The 13,435-nt window shown below is 41.7% G+C and overlaps 2 protein-coding genes across 5 annotated transcripts in view; one reads left to right on the top strand and one right to left on the bottom strand.

The window, feature by feature from the left end:
* Window positions 1-3,577, top strand: part of Appl2 (adaptor protein, phosphotyrosine interacting with PH domain and leucine zipper 2) — a 47,995-nt gene extending 44,418 nt beyond the window's left edge. For 2 of the 3 annotated variants that reach the window (XM_021175188.2, XM_029482513.1), the window contains 4 exons: window positions 464-500; window positions 720-860; window positions 1,685-1,732; window positions 2,557-3,577. In XM_021175188.2, the coding sequence (XP_021030847.1) occupies window positions 464-500; window positions 720-860; window positions 1,685-1,732; window positions 2,557-2,691 (361 nt within the window). In that variant the 3' untranslated portion in view covers window positions 2,692-3,577. The remainder of the gene's footprint in view (window positions 1-463; window positions 501-719; window positions 861-1,684; window positions 1,733-2,556) is intronic. The other variant, XM_021175189.2, reaches the window with a different exon arrangement.
* A 3,554-nt stretch (window positions 3,578-7,131) lies between these two features.
* Washc4 (WASH complex subunit 4) overlaps window positions 7,132-13,435 on the bottom strand; it is a 51,963-nt gene continuing 45,659 nt past the window's right edge. For both annotated transcript variants that reach the window (XM_021175190.2, XM_029482449.1), the window contains 4 exons: window positions 12,939-13,035; window positions 12,169-12,365; window positions 11,589-11,688; window positions 7,132-9,226 (listed from right to left, as the gene is read on the bottom strand). In XM_021175190.2, coding sequence (XP_021030849.1) covers window positions 9,159-9,226; window positions 11,589-11,688; window positions 12,169-12,365; window positions 12,939-13,035 — 462 coding nt within the window. In that variant the 3' untranslated portion in view covers window positions 7,132-9,158. The remainder of the gene's footprint in view (window positions 9,227-11,588; window positions 11,689-12,168; window positions 12,366-12,938; window positions 13,036-13,435) is intronic.

Here is a 13,435-nt window from a genome sequence, read left to right as displayed (position 1 = left end):
TTTCTTACCGGTTGGGACATCTTCTGGATATATGCCCAGGAGAGGTATTGCTGGATCCTCAGGTAGTACTATGTCCAATTTTCTGAGGAACCGCCAGACTGATTTCCAGAGTGGTTGTACAAGCTTGCAATCCCACCAACAATGGAGGAGTGTTCCTCTTTCTCCACATCCTNGCCAGCATCTGCTGTCACCTTTATTTTTGATCCTAGCCATTCTGACTGGTGTGAAGTGGAACCTCAGGGTTGTTTTGACTTGCATTTCCCTGATGATTAAGGATGTTGAACATTTTTTCAAGTGCTTCTCAGCCCTTCGGTATTCCTCGGTTGAGAATTCTTTGTTTAGCTCCACACGGGACTGTCTTATCTTTCCCTCAAGCAGGCCTTACTCTTCATACATGGGATATTTGTGGGATTTAACTCCTATGAACAACATGTGTATGGTAATGAGTCTCTTACAATTTCAGGTTGATAGATCCTCAGACTCAAGTGTCAAGGGCCTGTGTAAGTACCTGATACATCTTAATGTTCATAATCATACCTCTGCCCCTGGAGACCATCCTAGGCACAAGATAACTTTCCAAGTCCCATGACTATCCCATCCCCATATATAGTACATCCTCAACTTTGCCATAGAAAACAATGTTGTTGTTTTTTAAATTCCAGTTATGTAATTATTCATTCTGTCCCGTCCTGTCTTTCCCCTAAACTCTCTCCAAAAAGTTTGAGCTTACCAGTGTCACACAGTTTGCTGCTCATCAAGAAAACAAAAGACTGGTTGGCTTTGTCATCCGGGTGCCAGAGTCCACAGGAGAAGAGTCTCTGAGCACATACATTTTTGAAAGCAACTCAGAAGGAGAAAAGGTATTTGCCTGTACCTCAGTAAGGCTGTTCTCCATGGGCCTGGGGTTTCACTGTCCATCCGAATACCTGGCTAATTGTTCATGCCTCCATCCAGACATTCAGACAGTAATACCCTCTAAGAAGGCCTCACTGAAAGGGAACAGCCCTAGTAACTAGATAGAATTGTTTGATATCATGAAATGTTAAAAATCATTCTAATTTGCTCTTTTAAGGCCGTGGTTCTCAACCTTCCTAATGATTGCTATGGTGACTTTGAACCATGAAAGTACTTTCATTGCTACTTCCTAACGATCATTTTGCTGTTATGAACTGTAATGTAAATATCTGTTTCTGATGGTCTTAGGTGACCCCCGTGAAAGGGTTATTAGTTAAGCTCCAAAGAGGTCGTGACCCACAGGTTGAGAACCAGTTTTAAAGAAATTAAAGCAAAGTAGAAAGAGAAATAGAAAAACAGTCTCAGAGGAAGCCAAGGAAAGAGCATCAAAAGTGTTCCTTTGTATGACAAGCACTGACCTCAGCTGGTCCTTCAGATTCATCAAAACCAGCCCTGTCATTAAGTATTTGTTTTACCACGGTGTATATGAACACGTGGGGGAAGGCGTCCCGCTAAGAACTGCAAACAGCGGGTTACTTGGGTCTTCCACTACCTGGGATATTTCTGTTGTCATAACAGCACCACTGAACGAGGCTCCTGCAGCAGACCCTGTCTTCCCGTCTGGGTGTGAGCAGACAGAGGGCTCACTGTGCTCCTTGGAACATACTGTTTTCTACAATTGTTTACTTCTTCCTATCTTTGCTAAACACTATTTTCTTGTCTTTTACAGATATGCTATGCTATTAATTTGGGGAAAGAAATTATTGAGGTCCAAAAGGTAAGATGCATTTTAGGGCTGGTTCAGTAACCAAGACATTTGTAGACACAGTAATATTCAGAAAAAAAAAGCACCCTAAAACAAAAACAACCCTCCCACCCCACCCCCGTGCTGTGGTCTGTGCTCCGGCTCAGGTGACTGTCTGGTAATGCCTTTCTTCTTCACAGCACTGCTGCAGCATCACTTTACTAATTCTCTCGCTTGTATCCAAACTGGCTAGGGTTCTTCTCTTTCAAACTAAGACACAATACTTAATTCATCTGCACTAGCACCCAGTCCCCAGAGGCTGGTGACAGGCAGCAGCCCTGACAACCACCAACCAGGCGCTTACTAGATATGAGCAGAGACGGAGACCTCTATGTTACTCAACAGTTTGCAGTCTTCCATTCACCTAAAAAGCCGTTAGGTGATTGATGTAAGCCTGGACAGCGGGAAGTGCTGCCGAGTAGACAGCAGGCAAGGGTCTAGGTGAGAAGTATGCACGCCTGCTTATAGCAGTCTGCTGTGCAAGAACAACCGTGAGCAGGGTGAGGGCAGTAGAGTGCGCTCCTGCACAGCTTCTGCCTACTCCAAGTGGCTTTAAAGATATACAAGGCAAGTTCTGTGAAGCTTTGTGTTGCCATGTGGACCCTGGAGGAGGCATGCATTGCCCAGAGGAAAGCCCCTGGGAATCTAGATGTAATCCTCGCGTCTTTAGATGACAGCACAGACTAGAGTTAGAAGGAATGGGGCTACAGCACACAGCACTGAAAGCCAAGCCAGAGGTTCAAGTGCATCTTAAGCTTTTTCTTTCTCCCCTCTCTCTTAAACTCTCTTAACTTCAGGATCCAGAAGCACTGGCTCGATTAATGCTGTCTGTACCACTAACCAATGATGGAAAGTATGTACTGTTAAACGATCAAGCAGATGACACTGGCGGAAGTCCAAGTGAAAACAGAGGCGCAGAATCTGAAGCATAACTCACTTGGGCATCGGGGGTCAGAGCACGTGGGAAGGAGAGCCACCTCCTTAAGCAGTTTTCAACTTCTCTGCCGTACAGGCACAGTGACCTGAATTTAGAACACCAACAATCACGTGCGGAGTGTACCCTTGGATGCCCTGGCACAGAAACTTGGGAGGGAGACAGTAAGAAATGGGTGAGAGCGTGCCTACACTCTACAAATGCTATTTTAGGTGCTTTGTGGTAAGTCTTCGCTTCAGACTGTTGGGTACCCAGAACGAGAGCTATAAAAATGCATTGTTCACTTTATTTGGATAGCAGCACTTCAGTTCCTAGGATCCTTTTATAAATGGTAAAACCCTGGATTTACAATTTGTTAAATACTAAATAGTTCCTATTAATATGATCTATTTTTGTATTTTACTTAGTTTTAAGTGCCTGTCATTCTGAAGATTATATATTTATAACCTGATGGTCTCATGCCTGGACCTCATGGCACTGCTATGCAATTTGGTCTCAAACACTAGCAGACAGCAAAGCCTTCACAACAGAACCTTTCTGAACCAGCTTTCATTCAAAAGCTTCAGGTCCTCTTAGATGTGGCTGCTTTCTCTGGCTACTCACTGTGAGCAAGGGACAGTTCTACTAGTTCCTGCTTCTTCTGAGCCAGACCTTCCTCAAAGGGACCAATTAATTTAAAACTCACTTGAAGCTCAGCTGGCTGTGGGGCTGTGTTTGAAGTTCTGGTTTCTACCTTGATGTTTCTGGTTCCTGGGGTCCTGGACCAATCTCCAACCCCTAATTATGAAGTAAAGTCTTGAAATCATGCAGCATAAATTAATTGTAACCATCTTCAACAACCTGTCTTTGTAATAATTTAGCAATAAAAACTGTTTCATCTCAAACTGCTTATTGTGGTTAGTTTATAGACCACCCTTAGAAGGAAACTAGTCTTTGTATGTGGACCAGATTGGCCTTGCAGTCTTGCTTCTGAGTGCTAGAGGTACAGGTGTCATCAGGCCTGAGTATCAGTGACAGTGACATAGCTACATTTTCAACACTCAGCTGATGGATGAGTTCAAGGCCAGCCTGGGCTAAACAACAAAATCTTGTCTTGAAAAACATAGGGGCTGGAAAGCTGGCTCTGTGGGTAACGTGCTTGCTGTGTAAGTCAAAGGACCTTAGATGAGCTTGCTAGCCATCCAGTCTCAGTCCAGTTATCACTAGGTCCATTTAGTTAGCAACAGAGGAAGACACCCAACATTAGCCTCGGTGCCCACACACTTACTCATGCATATGTCACAAAACAAGACACAAAAAATCCTTTACCACCCCAAACTAGGGTAACCACATAAGATCTGTTAGAAGGACCTACCCCTTTGATATATGCATTTAAACTTCCTTTTTTACAGCTTTTCAGTGAGGGGTCAAATAGACAAAACTCAGTGATAACTCAGTTGAGAAGTAAAACACCAAAGCGGGGCTGTGGCTCAGAGGCACAGCACCTGTCCTCCATGAACAAGTCCCTGAGTTCAATCCCTAGTACCATCCACAGCAGTACCCACTAAAGCACTACACAGACTGGTGAAAATAAAACAAGCCATGCAAGCCCTGAGGTAAACCTAAAAGGACTGCACTAAGACATCCAACGACAACCGTGACAGAATGAAAACATAAACGGAGCAAAGACACAACCAAGGGCAGGGCCAGCACCTAAATATGGAGAAGAAAGACTGTAAGATATAAAGTCATGAGAGAATTTCATAGGTTACTGGGCTTGGAAACAAACATGCCCAGTCTCAACCAAGAAGGGAAAGCTACATACACACAGTAGATGGCAGGCATAAAGCAGTGGATCTTGCTTACCCACGGGATCAGCTCCACGTGCGCCTGTCCCAGCACCCATGCCCCAAGACATGAATGAAAATGACTTTACTGTACCAGACAGAAGAAAACACTGGCGTGCATGTAACCAGTTATGAGAGAAGGAAAGCTTAGTCTACTGCAGCGGTGAATCAACATGGAAGAACTTCAGAATACTCCATTTTTAAAGGCATAAAATCAGAATAGATCATTTCTATTAACTGAATTTTATTACTGGAGAAAACAACTGTTAGAAGCAGGAACTGATTACCACCAGATCCCACAGGAGGTGGAGCAGCCTTAGGGACTTCTAAGGACCGAGTCTCACCCCATACCATCTAAGCCAAAAGCAGTGGGTGGCTTGGTTCTTTGTCGCAACTTCATGGTAATGCATGAAAAGCTCTGAAAGATTACCATACCATGTGTCCAACTGAAAGATGAGAAGGACCTTATGAGAAGCCAGCTAGCTGCCAACTTCCATTCCCAGTATGGGCTAGCCTTCACCTTCTGACTGCCTTAAGGTTAGCTTTTATGCAGATTCTACAAGGATTAAATACTTTTAAATAATTCCTACACAAATAGTGTTCATAGGTGTTCTAATCCTTCCTCCCAACATACAAACACCTTAATGATAATGGGAATAGTACTACACTGTCAACAACTAGCTGAGCCACTACCAGAGATTAGTAACAACCACACTTATACACCCAATGTATTTCTACCAATGGAAAGAGAGGTAACAACCTAAACATTACAGTAGTTAATATTAACAGCAGTGTACACACAGGAACGAAACCTCTGTAAGTACTGAGTAGTGTTTCTTCCTTTTTTGAGATACAGTCTCACCATCTAGCCCAGACTGACCTCAAACTCAAGATTCCCCCTAGTTTTTCTCCATAACACTAGAATATAGAATATGGTATATGTCATCATGCCTAGCTCTAAAGGACTACCTCTTTATATAGAGAATGCTTTATAAAAAAACATAGTCCTTAGAAGCCTTTGATCTAAATACTACTATATCATTCCAACTTCTACTGGTGCACATGGAGCCCAGACAGGGTCAGGAACCTGCTTCTAGGCAAGCTGACATTTGAATCCATTTTGCTCCAAAGTCTACACTTTTAACCACTTACCATGTGATATCTACATAACCTCAGACACAAAGTAATCTCCAAATGTTCTCAATGTATTAATTTTGAAGGCATTCAGATATCAGAGGTAAGTAATTTTTAGTGCTTACCTTTTGTACAAATTTTCCAAGGATTAAATACATTAATAATGCTTTTTATATAGGTCATGCTTATAAATGTTTTAATGCCCTTCACCTTAATAGCATTACTAAAAATATTTTACTACATACATATCTATAAATATGTTTATATAGTTCTTAAACATATGCAAAATTATGAAATATTTGTATGAACTGGAAGATAAATCTCATCTGTATTCTTGGGTATACTTTCACTGATGGGAACTGGAGATTCCCAAGAGGCAAAGTGGTAAAAAAAACCCACTGCACTAAAACAGGGTGAATCCATCGACTTACCTTTTTTATATGTAACTCCATGTTTATTTATGAGCTGAACTCTAACTTTGCTATCATCACCTACATAGTGCCATGACTTTGCTTCATGTCTACAGATTTCTTCTTGTTCTAGCATTCTTTCATTTGAGATTTTACAATTCTATTAAATTGTTCCTAATGTTGCAAGGCCTTGGTTTCAAAACAAAAACATTCAGCAAAAAAAAAAAAAAAGGACTACAGTCTGAAATGTCTGTCACAAATGCTGTAAGGGAATTACTCCACCCGGCAGCCCAGCGTGAGGAACACGTGTGGCGGTATGCCCACGCCTCCATTTTATCAGTGTAATGCTAAGTAAGCTGCATAACTGTATGTGAGAGGCCAAAAAGCAACTCTAAGTCTCAGGCCAGCCTGAGCTACAGTAAGTAAGACTCGCTCTAAGGGAAAAATAAAAACCTTATTTATTACAATTTCAAAACAGGTCCTATTTGTAAACAGGAACAATGGCTAATTCTAACATGTCACAGAAACCCAGGCTCCCTTTCCAGGAGTAGGAAAGGAAGTAGCTTCACGCTGGGTCTTAAGAGTAGCGACCTGTGAATGATCAAGAAAATTCTTTATCTATGATACATAAACATTCATTCCCAATTCATGCTTGTTTTTGTCTAGGTGCATATGTTTATTTCCTTTTTGTTTGTGTGTTTGGTTTTGGTTTCTTCGTTTTTTTGAGACAGGGTTTTTCTGTGTCACAGCCCTGGCTGTCCTGGAACTCACCTTGTAGAACAGGCTGGCCTTGAGCTCTCAGAGATGCTCTCAGACCTTTGCCTCCCTAATGCTGAGATTAAAGGCATACACCACCCACCTGGTGATATATTTATTTCTTTAAAAGAGATCACACATAATGTATGGAAGGGAACCTAAGAGAGATTAACAAGTACTACTGGGTCAAGGAGCAGACAACTATCTAGTTCAATCCACAATTCCACACAGCAGCAAAAGCACATTGAAAACCCACTGGCTGACAACATTCAATTCTGACCATAAGCATCCAATGGAAGGACAGTTTTGAAATTATATTTATTAATGCTTTATTATACGTCTTGTATTCTATTTGAGCCAAGGGAAAGGAGAACCCCACTCAAGTGAGATAACAAACTTGCTGTCTTTTACAAAATTTAATCAGAACTGACAATGTTATGGTTAGTTCTTAATTCCTGAGAATTTGAACATCATTAAGTTTTCTGTGAATTTACAACAAAACACTCATGTTAATATTTAAATTACAATATTTCTGAAAAAATATTGTTAGCAAAAGAAAGCCATCATCTAACGTATACAGTAAGCCAGGTGTGAACATACTGAAGCCCTGCTGCTCAGCAGTTTAATACCATTTAAATACTTCTCTCGTCAAAGACTTTATTTCAAATACATGAACTTATTATAATTTATCCAGACTACAGTGACATTATTTTTAACTAAAGTTAAAACAGTTATCTGTCACTTCCCATTTTAAGTGTCCAAGGAATATGTGAACTCTCATGTTCAGGAATAATTAAACAAAGAACATTTTTAAGAAAAAGACAGAAATATTGGTACTATAAAATGGTGACTAATTTGATATAATCAAATCCAGTATCATTAATATAAACATTTATAATAATGAAAATATAAATTATTAATTATGCAGCATGCTTTAGGGCCATCTCTACAGTTAGTATCAATTACAAACATTAAATGCCTTTAATCCATCCTTTGTTCATAATTCTATAAGCCATGTTTATATAATAAAAACCATTTCCAATCTATTCTGTTTCTTCTGACTTAACAGTCAAAGTATTTAGCTTGGGCTGAGACAGTTACCCTGACCGTAACCACTGAGTCTAGGTTGGGCACTGTATCTCCACTCCAAAAGCGGGAACCAAGGAAGAATGTCAGAATTCTAGTGTTAGGATTACATGCAAGATGTATCCAAAGAAATGATTAAGCAGGTAAATGCAATAGAAAACAAGCAATCCCAAAACAAGGTCTGTACTGTATTTAAAGTTCTAAACCTTCCTTTTCATCCCAAAGGCATCATTTTAGTAATACGTTCAAAAAGGCCATGATTAATCCACTTAACTATCAACTAGCACACCTTTACAAAAATAAAGCTAGTAGCTTGTTGGGAACTAAATTTGCTCAAAGTCTTTCATTCGTTGAAAAAATCAGTAAGTGATTTACTAGCTTCATTCTCACAGTGGTATATTACTGAACACCTGTCATAGTGCAGTTATTATCTACTCTTCTATCTTAGATTATACTTGATTTAAAGTAAAATTCTGTCTAAACTGCCACCAAGATTTCAATTGAAAGTAATAAAGAAACCTGAGTTTGGATGTAGATAATTCATTCTTTTCTTCCCTAGTATCACAGAGTGCCTTCAAACCTAGTGAAACTTCAAGTGGGATCCCGTCTATGGCTTAATCTGAGTTTTCTTTGAGTATTAAATCTTAAATTTAAAGCAATTGTTGGAGGATAAATGTTCCCAAAGCAATGTAAACTATTATAAAATGTCTCACCAAAGACATCAGCAGCTCCTGTGCGTCCCGTGGAGTCCAAGCACACAGAAGGATCAGCAGCTGGCCACGCTGTGCACAGGCAGTCGCAGTCTGCTCATGTCTAGCATCCTCACAGCCTCTGATACAGATGCTTCATGACTTTCAGGCTCAACTCTTTAACTGCGTATTTACTGGCTGTGTACCGCATATGCACTGACTTTCCCATGACTTGAGATCAACATGAATCAAAGACACAGACAAATTACAAACACACACAGAGTACAGGGAAGGGAGGCGATGGGTTAGGGATCTGGACTTGCCCTTCGCCAGCTTCATGGCAGAGTTTCGCAGGGGCACCTTCAGCCTACACTCCAAAGATCCAGTCTTACCGTTTGCTTTTCAGCCCTTGAAAGCTAGAGCATCAGAAATAAAGTGGGCTTGACTCCAGAGCACTGCCGTACAGTCTCCATAGGTGTGACCTGGGAATGACAACTTATCGAGCACGCCATAGCATCCATGTCTCTGGAAAAGCATCATGATACGTCTGATGACTGCACACCATCATTTCACTACAGGATCTGCAGACACAGTGCTCTCGGGTCCATCTCCATTGCTTGTCTTAGTTTCTTCTGAAAGCACAAGTACAAACATCAACAGAAAATTTATGTCAACTTTAAGATAATAAATATGAGAAAAGCTATAGTACCAAATGTCAGTTAAAAAGTTGTATCTGTAAAACGTTTTCCAAACATCACAAATTATACTAGTTTACTTTTAAGTATGTAGAGAAATCTTCCATCCATCTGGATCACACAGGAAATCACCTTTGTGATGTACTGCCATTACTGATGGAAATGCAGCTAGAATGAGAGTCTGAATAGCCCAGATGAGTACCTAGCCAGCAGTACTGAGTACTTCCTTTACTTCCTTTGTGTGTGTGGTATAGGTGTACGTTACACATGTATGTGAATGCATGCACACACTCACACCTGGAAGAAGCCAGATAACAAATACTGGCTGAGTACCCCTATCATTCTCCTCATTTTTTAAATTTAACTTTTTAATTTTATGGGTATGGGTACTTGCCTAAATAAATGTATGGCAGGTGCACAGAGGCCAGAAGAAGGCATGAGATCCCCTGGAACTGGAGTTAGATGGTTGTGAACTGCCATGCAGGTGCTGGGAAGTGAACCCAAACCCAGGTTATCTGGAAGAGCAGCCAGTGCGTTTAACTATGGAGACAGCTCTCCTGCGCCATGAAGCAGGGACTCTAATAGACCTTGGGGCTCTCTGTTTAGCTATACAGGGTGGCCAGTGAGTCCCCATGGGTGGGCTGGGCTTGCAGACATGCCTGGATTTTACATGCATGCTGGAGACCCGAACTCAAGTTCTCTAAGCATTTCCCTCTGAATAGTCTCCCAGCTCCTCATTTTATTTTCCAAGGCTCTGCAAGCCAGCCTGGTCTAGAGCTCAAATGTAGAGCCCAGGGTGGCCTTGAACTCAGTGATCTTCCTGTGTCAGCCCTGAAATACTGAGTTTACAGGCATGAGCCACTGCACCCAGCTCACTCAGAGAGCCTCCTACTTCTGCCACTGAGTGCTGGGATTAAAAGTGTGAGCCATCACTACTTGGCTATAGTTTTTTTTAAAAACAGCATTTTATTATTTGTGCCAACAAATCCTTGGCACTTTGTGCAAACTGTCATGTGCATATATCATACCTGAGCAGATGTCAGTTATTTAACTAATGTAACTAATTTAAGCAACTCTCATCATAAGCAAATTGCAGCCCAACAGTCTTAAAAAGAAGACTGACGAGGCACATGAGTCACACCATCAAGAGTCCCTGAAGAACAAGACAAGAGAGTGCCACAGCATGAGCCCGAAGGCCAGGGAGGCTCCTACTGTCTTCATGCTGCAGGCCCCAGAGCAGCTCCATAGCCCACCTGCCATCTGCTCAGACTGCTGTGCCATGAGATAGATGCCTTAGCAAACTCAAAGCCACAACTGTCAGTTTACATGGTCCCAGCTCACAGTTCAGATGCATCTGCCGGGATACGTTATTTTGAACAAGAACTCAAACAACAGTATGGACAAGTTATGGCTTAAATACACTAAGTGTCCAGATTTAAAGATACCTGGATATGCTTCTAATACCTAACCTGGAGAGTAACATTAACGTATGCAACACTGACAAGAATAACTACTTCCCTTAAGTGTCTACCCACATGAACTGCTCCACTCGTGACAAAGATGGAGAGGGGTACTTTAAAATAAAAAACATTTTAAGTACCACCTTATTTTCTGAAAATATTATACATCTCAATTTATGAAAAAATCATGACACAGAGATGAGAAAAACAAGAAAAAAACCCCATAAAACTAAACATCACCTAGTTCCTGTAACTAAATGTCATGATTCCCATGAGAGACAGACAGGAACCATCTATTTATTCCTCAGAGAAGACAATCATCTTCCATGTCCAGTCTGCTAGGAATGGAGACATGAACTATGATGCTGCGCAAGGCTCCTCTACAAAGAATAAGGTGTGTGCGGTTCCTTCACCCCACCAGAGTAGGCACAAGGCTGTCCTTGTGGCTCAGATGGAAACAACGATCAGGCACAGCACTGCCGCACGATGCTCCGGGAGCTCACCGTGCAGACAGTGGATGCTGTTTATCACGCCCTCAGGAGCCCCGGAAGGGACACCTCCTCAGCCCACTGCTGTCCCAATCGCCTGCTCTGCACAGCCGTCTCCAGCTGCAGTCCATCAGCTCCCTTCCTCCCGTTTCCTCAACATCACAGAAGAATCGGCTTGTTAAACTTGTTTCTGTTACAGGACCTTTCTTCTCTATCTCATGGGACCCACACGTTGCTAGGGCTGTATTGTTTTCCAGAAGATTAAGTAAATGAGACACCTAACAAGACAGTGGGACACTCATGTATACTGTCAAGACTTGGGGTCTTTGTATGCTGACACCACGCACTGACCTTCCTTCTCTTTCTTTTCTTGGTTCTCTTCAGCTGCAGTCTTGTCTGCTCTGAAGAATATTCTTGCACTGCTCAAGGAGAAATAGAGCAGCTCAAATTCCTACATGAGAAAATTTGAAATAAAAAGAAAATTAGTTATGGGGAAACATGGGCTTGGTGTGTGTACATGCACGTTTACCTGTGTGGCTGGATATCCATGCATGTGGGTGTGTGTATGGAGGTGTATCCTCCTAGGCTACTCTCCACTTGTGTGTTGAGGCGTGGTCTATCACTGACTCTGGGTAGACTAGCTAGCCAGCTTGCTGGAAGGCACTTCCTGCATCTGCCTTCTAGGTACTAGGAGTTCAGGCAACTATACCTCCCCGGCTTCTACACGGGTCTGGGGGTCTGATCCAGTCCTAGGGCAGCTTATCCAGTGACCATCTTGCCTACCCCAATCTAATTTTCTTATGATCAATGGATTCCAACTATCAATTCTAATACATGTTCTTTTTACTGCTACTATCTCACTTGCCATACGGCTTTGGGTATTGAGTGTAATACACACTAAAGTTAGTCGGAGGGTACTTGGATCCACTACCTGTAAATAGACCTCCAGTCGCTTCTGAGTAAGGTTCATGGTTTGGAGTAGTTTTTCATCTTGACTAGTTGACTGCACGTTCTGTTGCTTAGCAACTGCTCTGATCTCCTTTATGTATTTTTCTCTAACAGACTGGAACCAATGAAGTGAATCAAACTCTTGGTACTGATCCAAAAGCTTTAAGGTATAAGCCACACCTACAGTCAGCAAAAGCAAAATGTGAATCACAGTGAGTACAGAAATGCTTCTTCCCCTGCATCCACAGCTCCACGCACCAGGCTAGGCACCTGAAGCAACACTTTCAAGTCACATTTCTCAACAAAAATGATAATGTTAACCACAACCTCTCTGATTCTGCTTTAAAAAAATAAGTGGAAAGTATTAAAAAACTAAAGAAAAAAATAAAAATAAAATAACACAATCATAGACATCACCAGAAAACGGGGGGGGGGGGGGGAGCTTATTCATGATACAAACTTCCAAAGCTGACTGACAGAAAAGAGGACATTACAGAGGCACCAAGGAAACTAACTGTTAAGATTAGGGCAAGCCCAAGGGAAGGGGAAATCAGACAGACAGTAAGCTCCGTGGTGGGGTCCATGACAGCCTAGATGACAGAAAGGCCGCGTTTAAAAGCTCGCACTGGTAGCAGGCGCTGCTGGGAAAAATAATCTACTATAAGGCACATAAACCCATTTTCAAGCAATTTTTTTAAGAGCCCATTTTAAGGGAAACACAAATTGATGGCAAAATAGTTCTATTGCGCTCACCCATGGCAAAACCATCGTCAGTAAATGCAGCTCCTAGTTTGTTTTTTTTATTCAACTTCTCTTTGCAACTTATAGAATGTTCTACAAAGTTCAGAGTCTAAAAAGAGATAAATACAGAAAAACAATTAAGCTAACAAAATCAGCTAAATTTAGATGCTATGACAGGCATTTCAAGAATTACAAAGAGAATTTCTTCTCAGCTCCTGAACATGAGCCTCAGGTAAACTGTCTCTTGGTGAGAACACAAGTCCATGTATGCCTCCTGAGGGCTTTTCTTACGAGTTCTTTAAGTACGAGAATCCCCTCCATTGGTCCTTAGCCCTGGCACAGTGCTCACTAGAAGCGATGTGCACAGTTTGGAGTGGAAACATTGAATCTTCCAAGAGGCTAACCCTAAGTCAAACACAAAGCAACAAGGGGCGGAGAAATGGCTTTACTTTTCCTCAAAACATAAAGCGCTTGTAACAAAGCAATCTTCCCTCTGCCGTCACAGCTCC

This window comes from Mus caroli, chromosome 10 (genome assembly GCF_900094665.2).
Source record: "Mus caroli chromosome 10, CAROLI_EIJ_v1.1, whole genome shotgun sequence".
Lineage (NCBI taxonomy): Eukaryota > Metazoa > Chordata > Mammalia > Rodentia > Muridae > Mus > Mus caroli.
The sequence above is the reverse complement of the archived record's forward strand: the minus strand, read 5'-3'. Positions and strand labels throughout refer to the sequence as shown.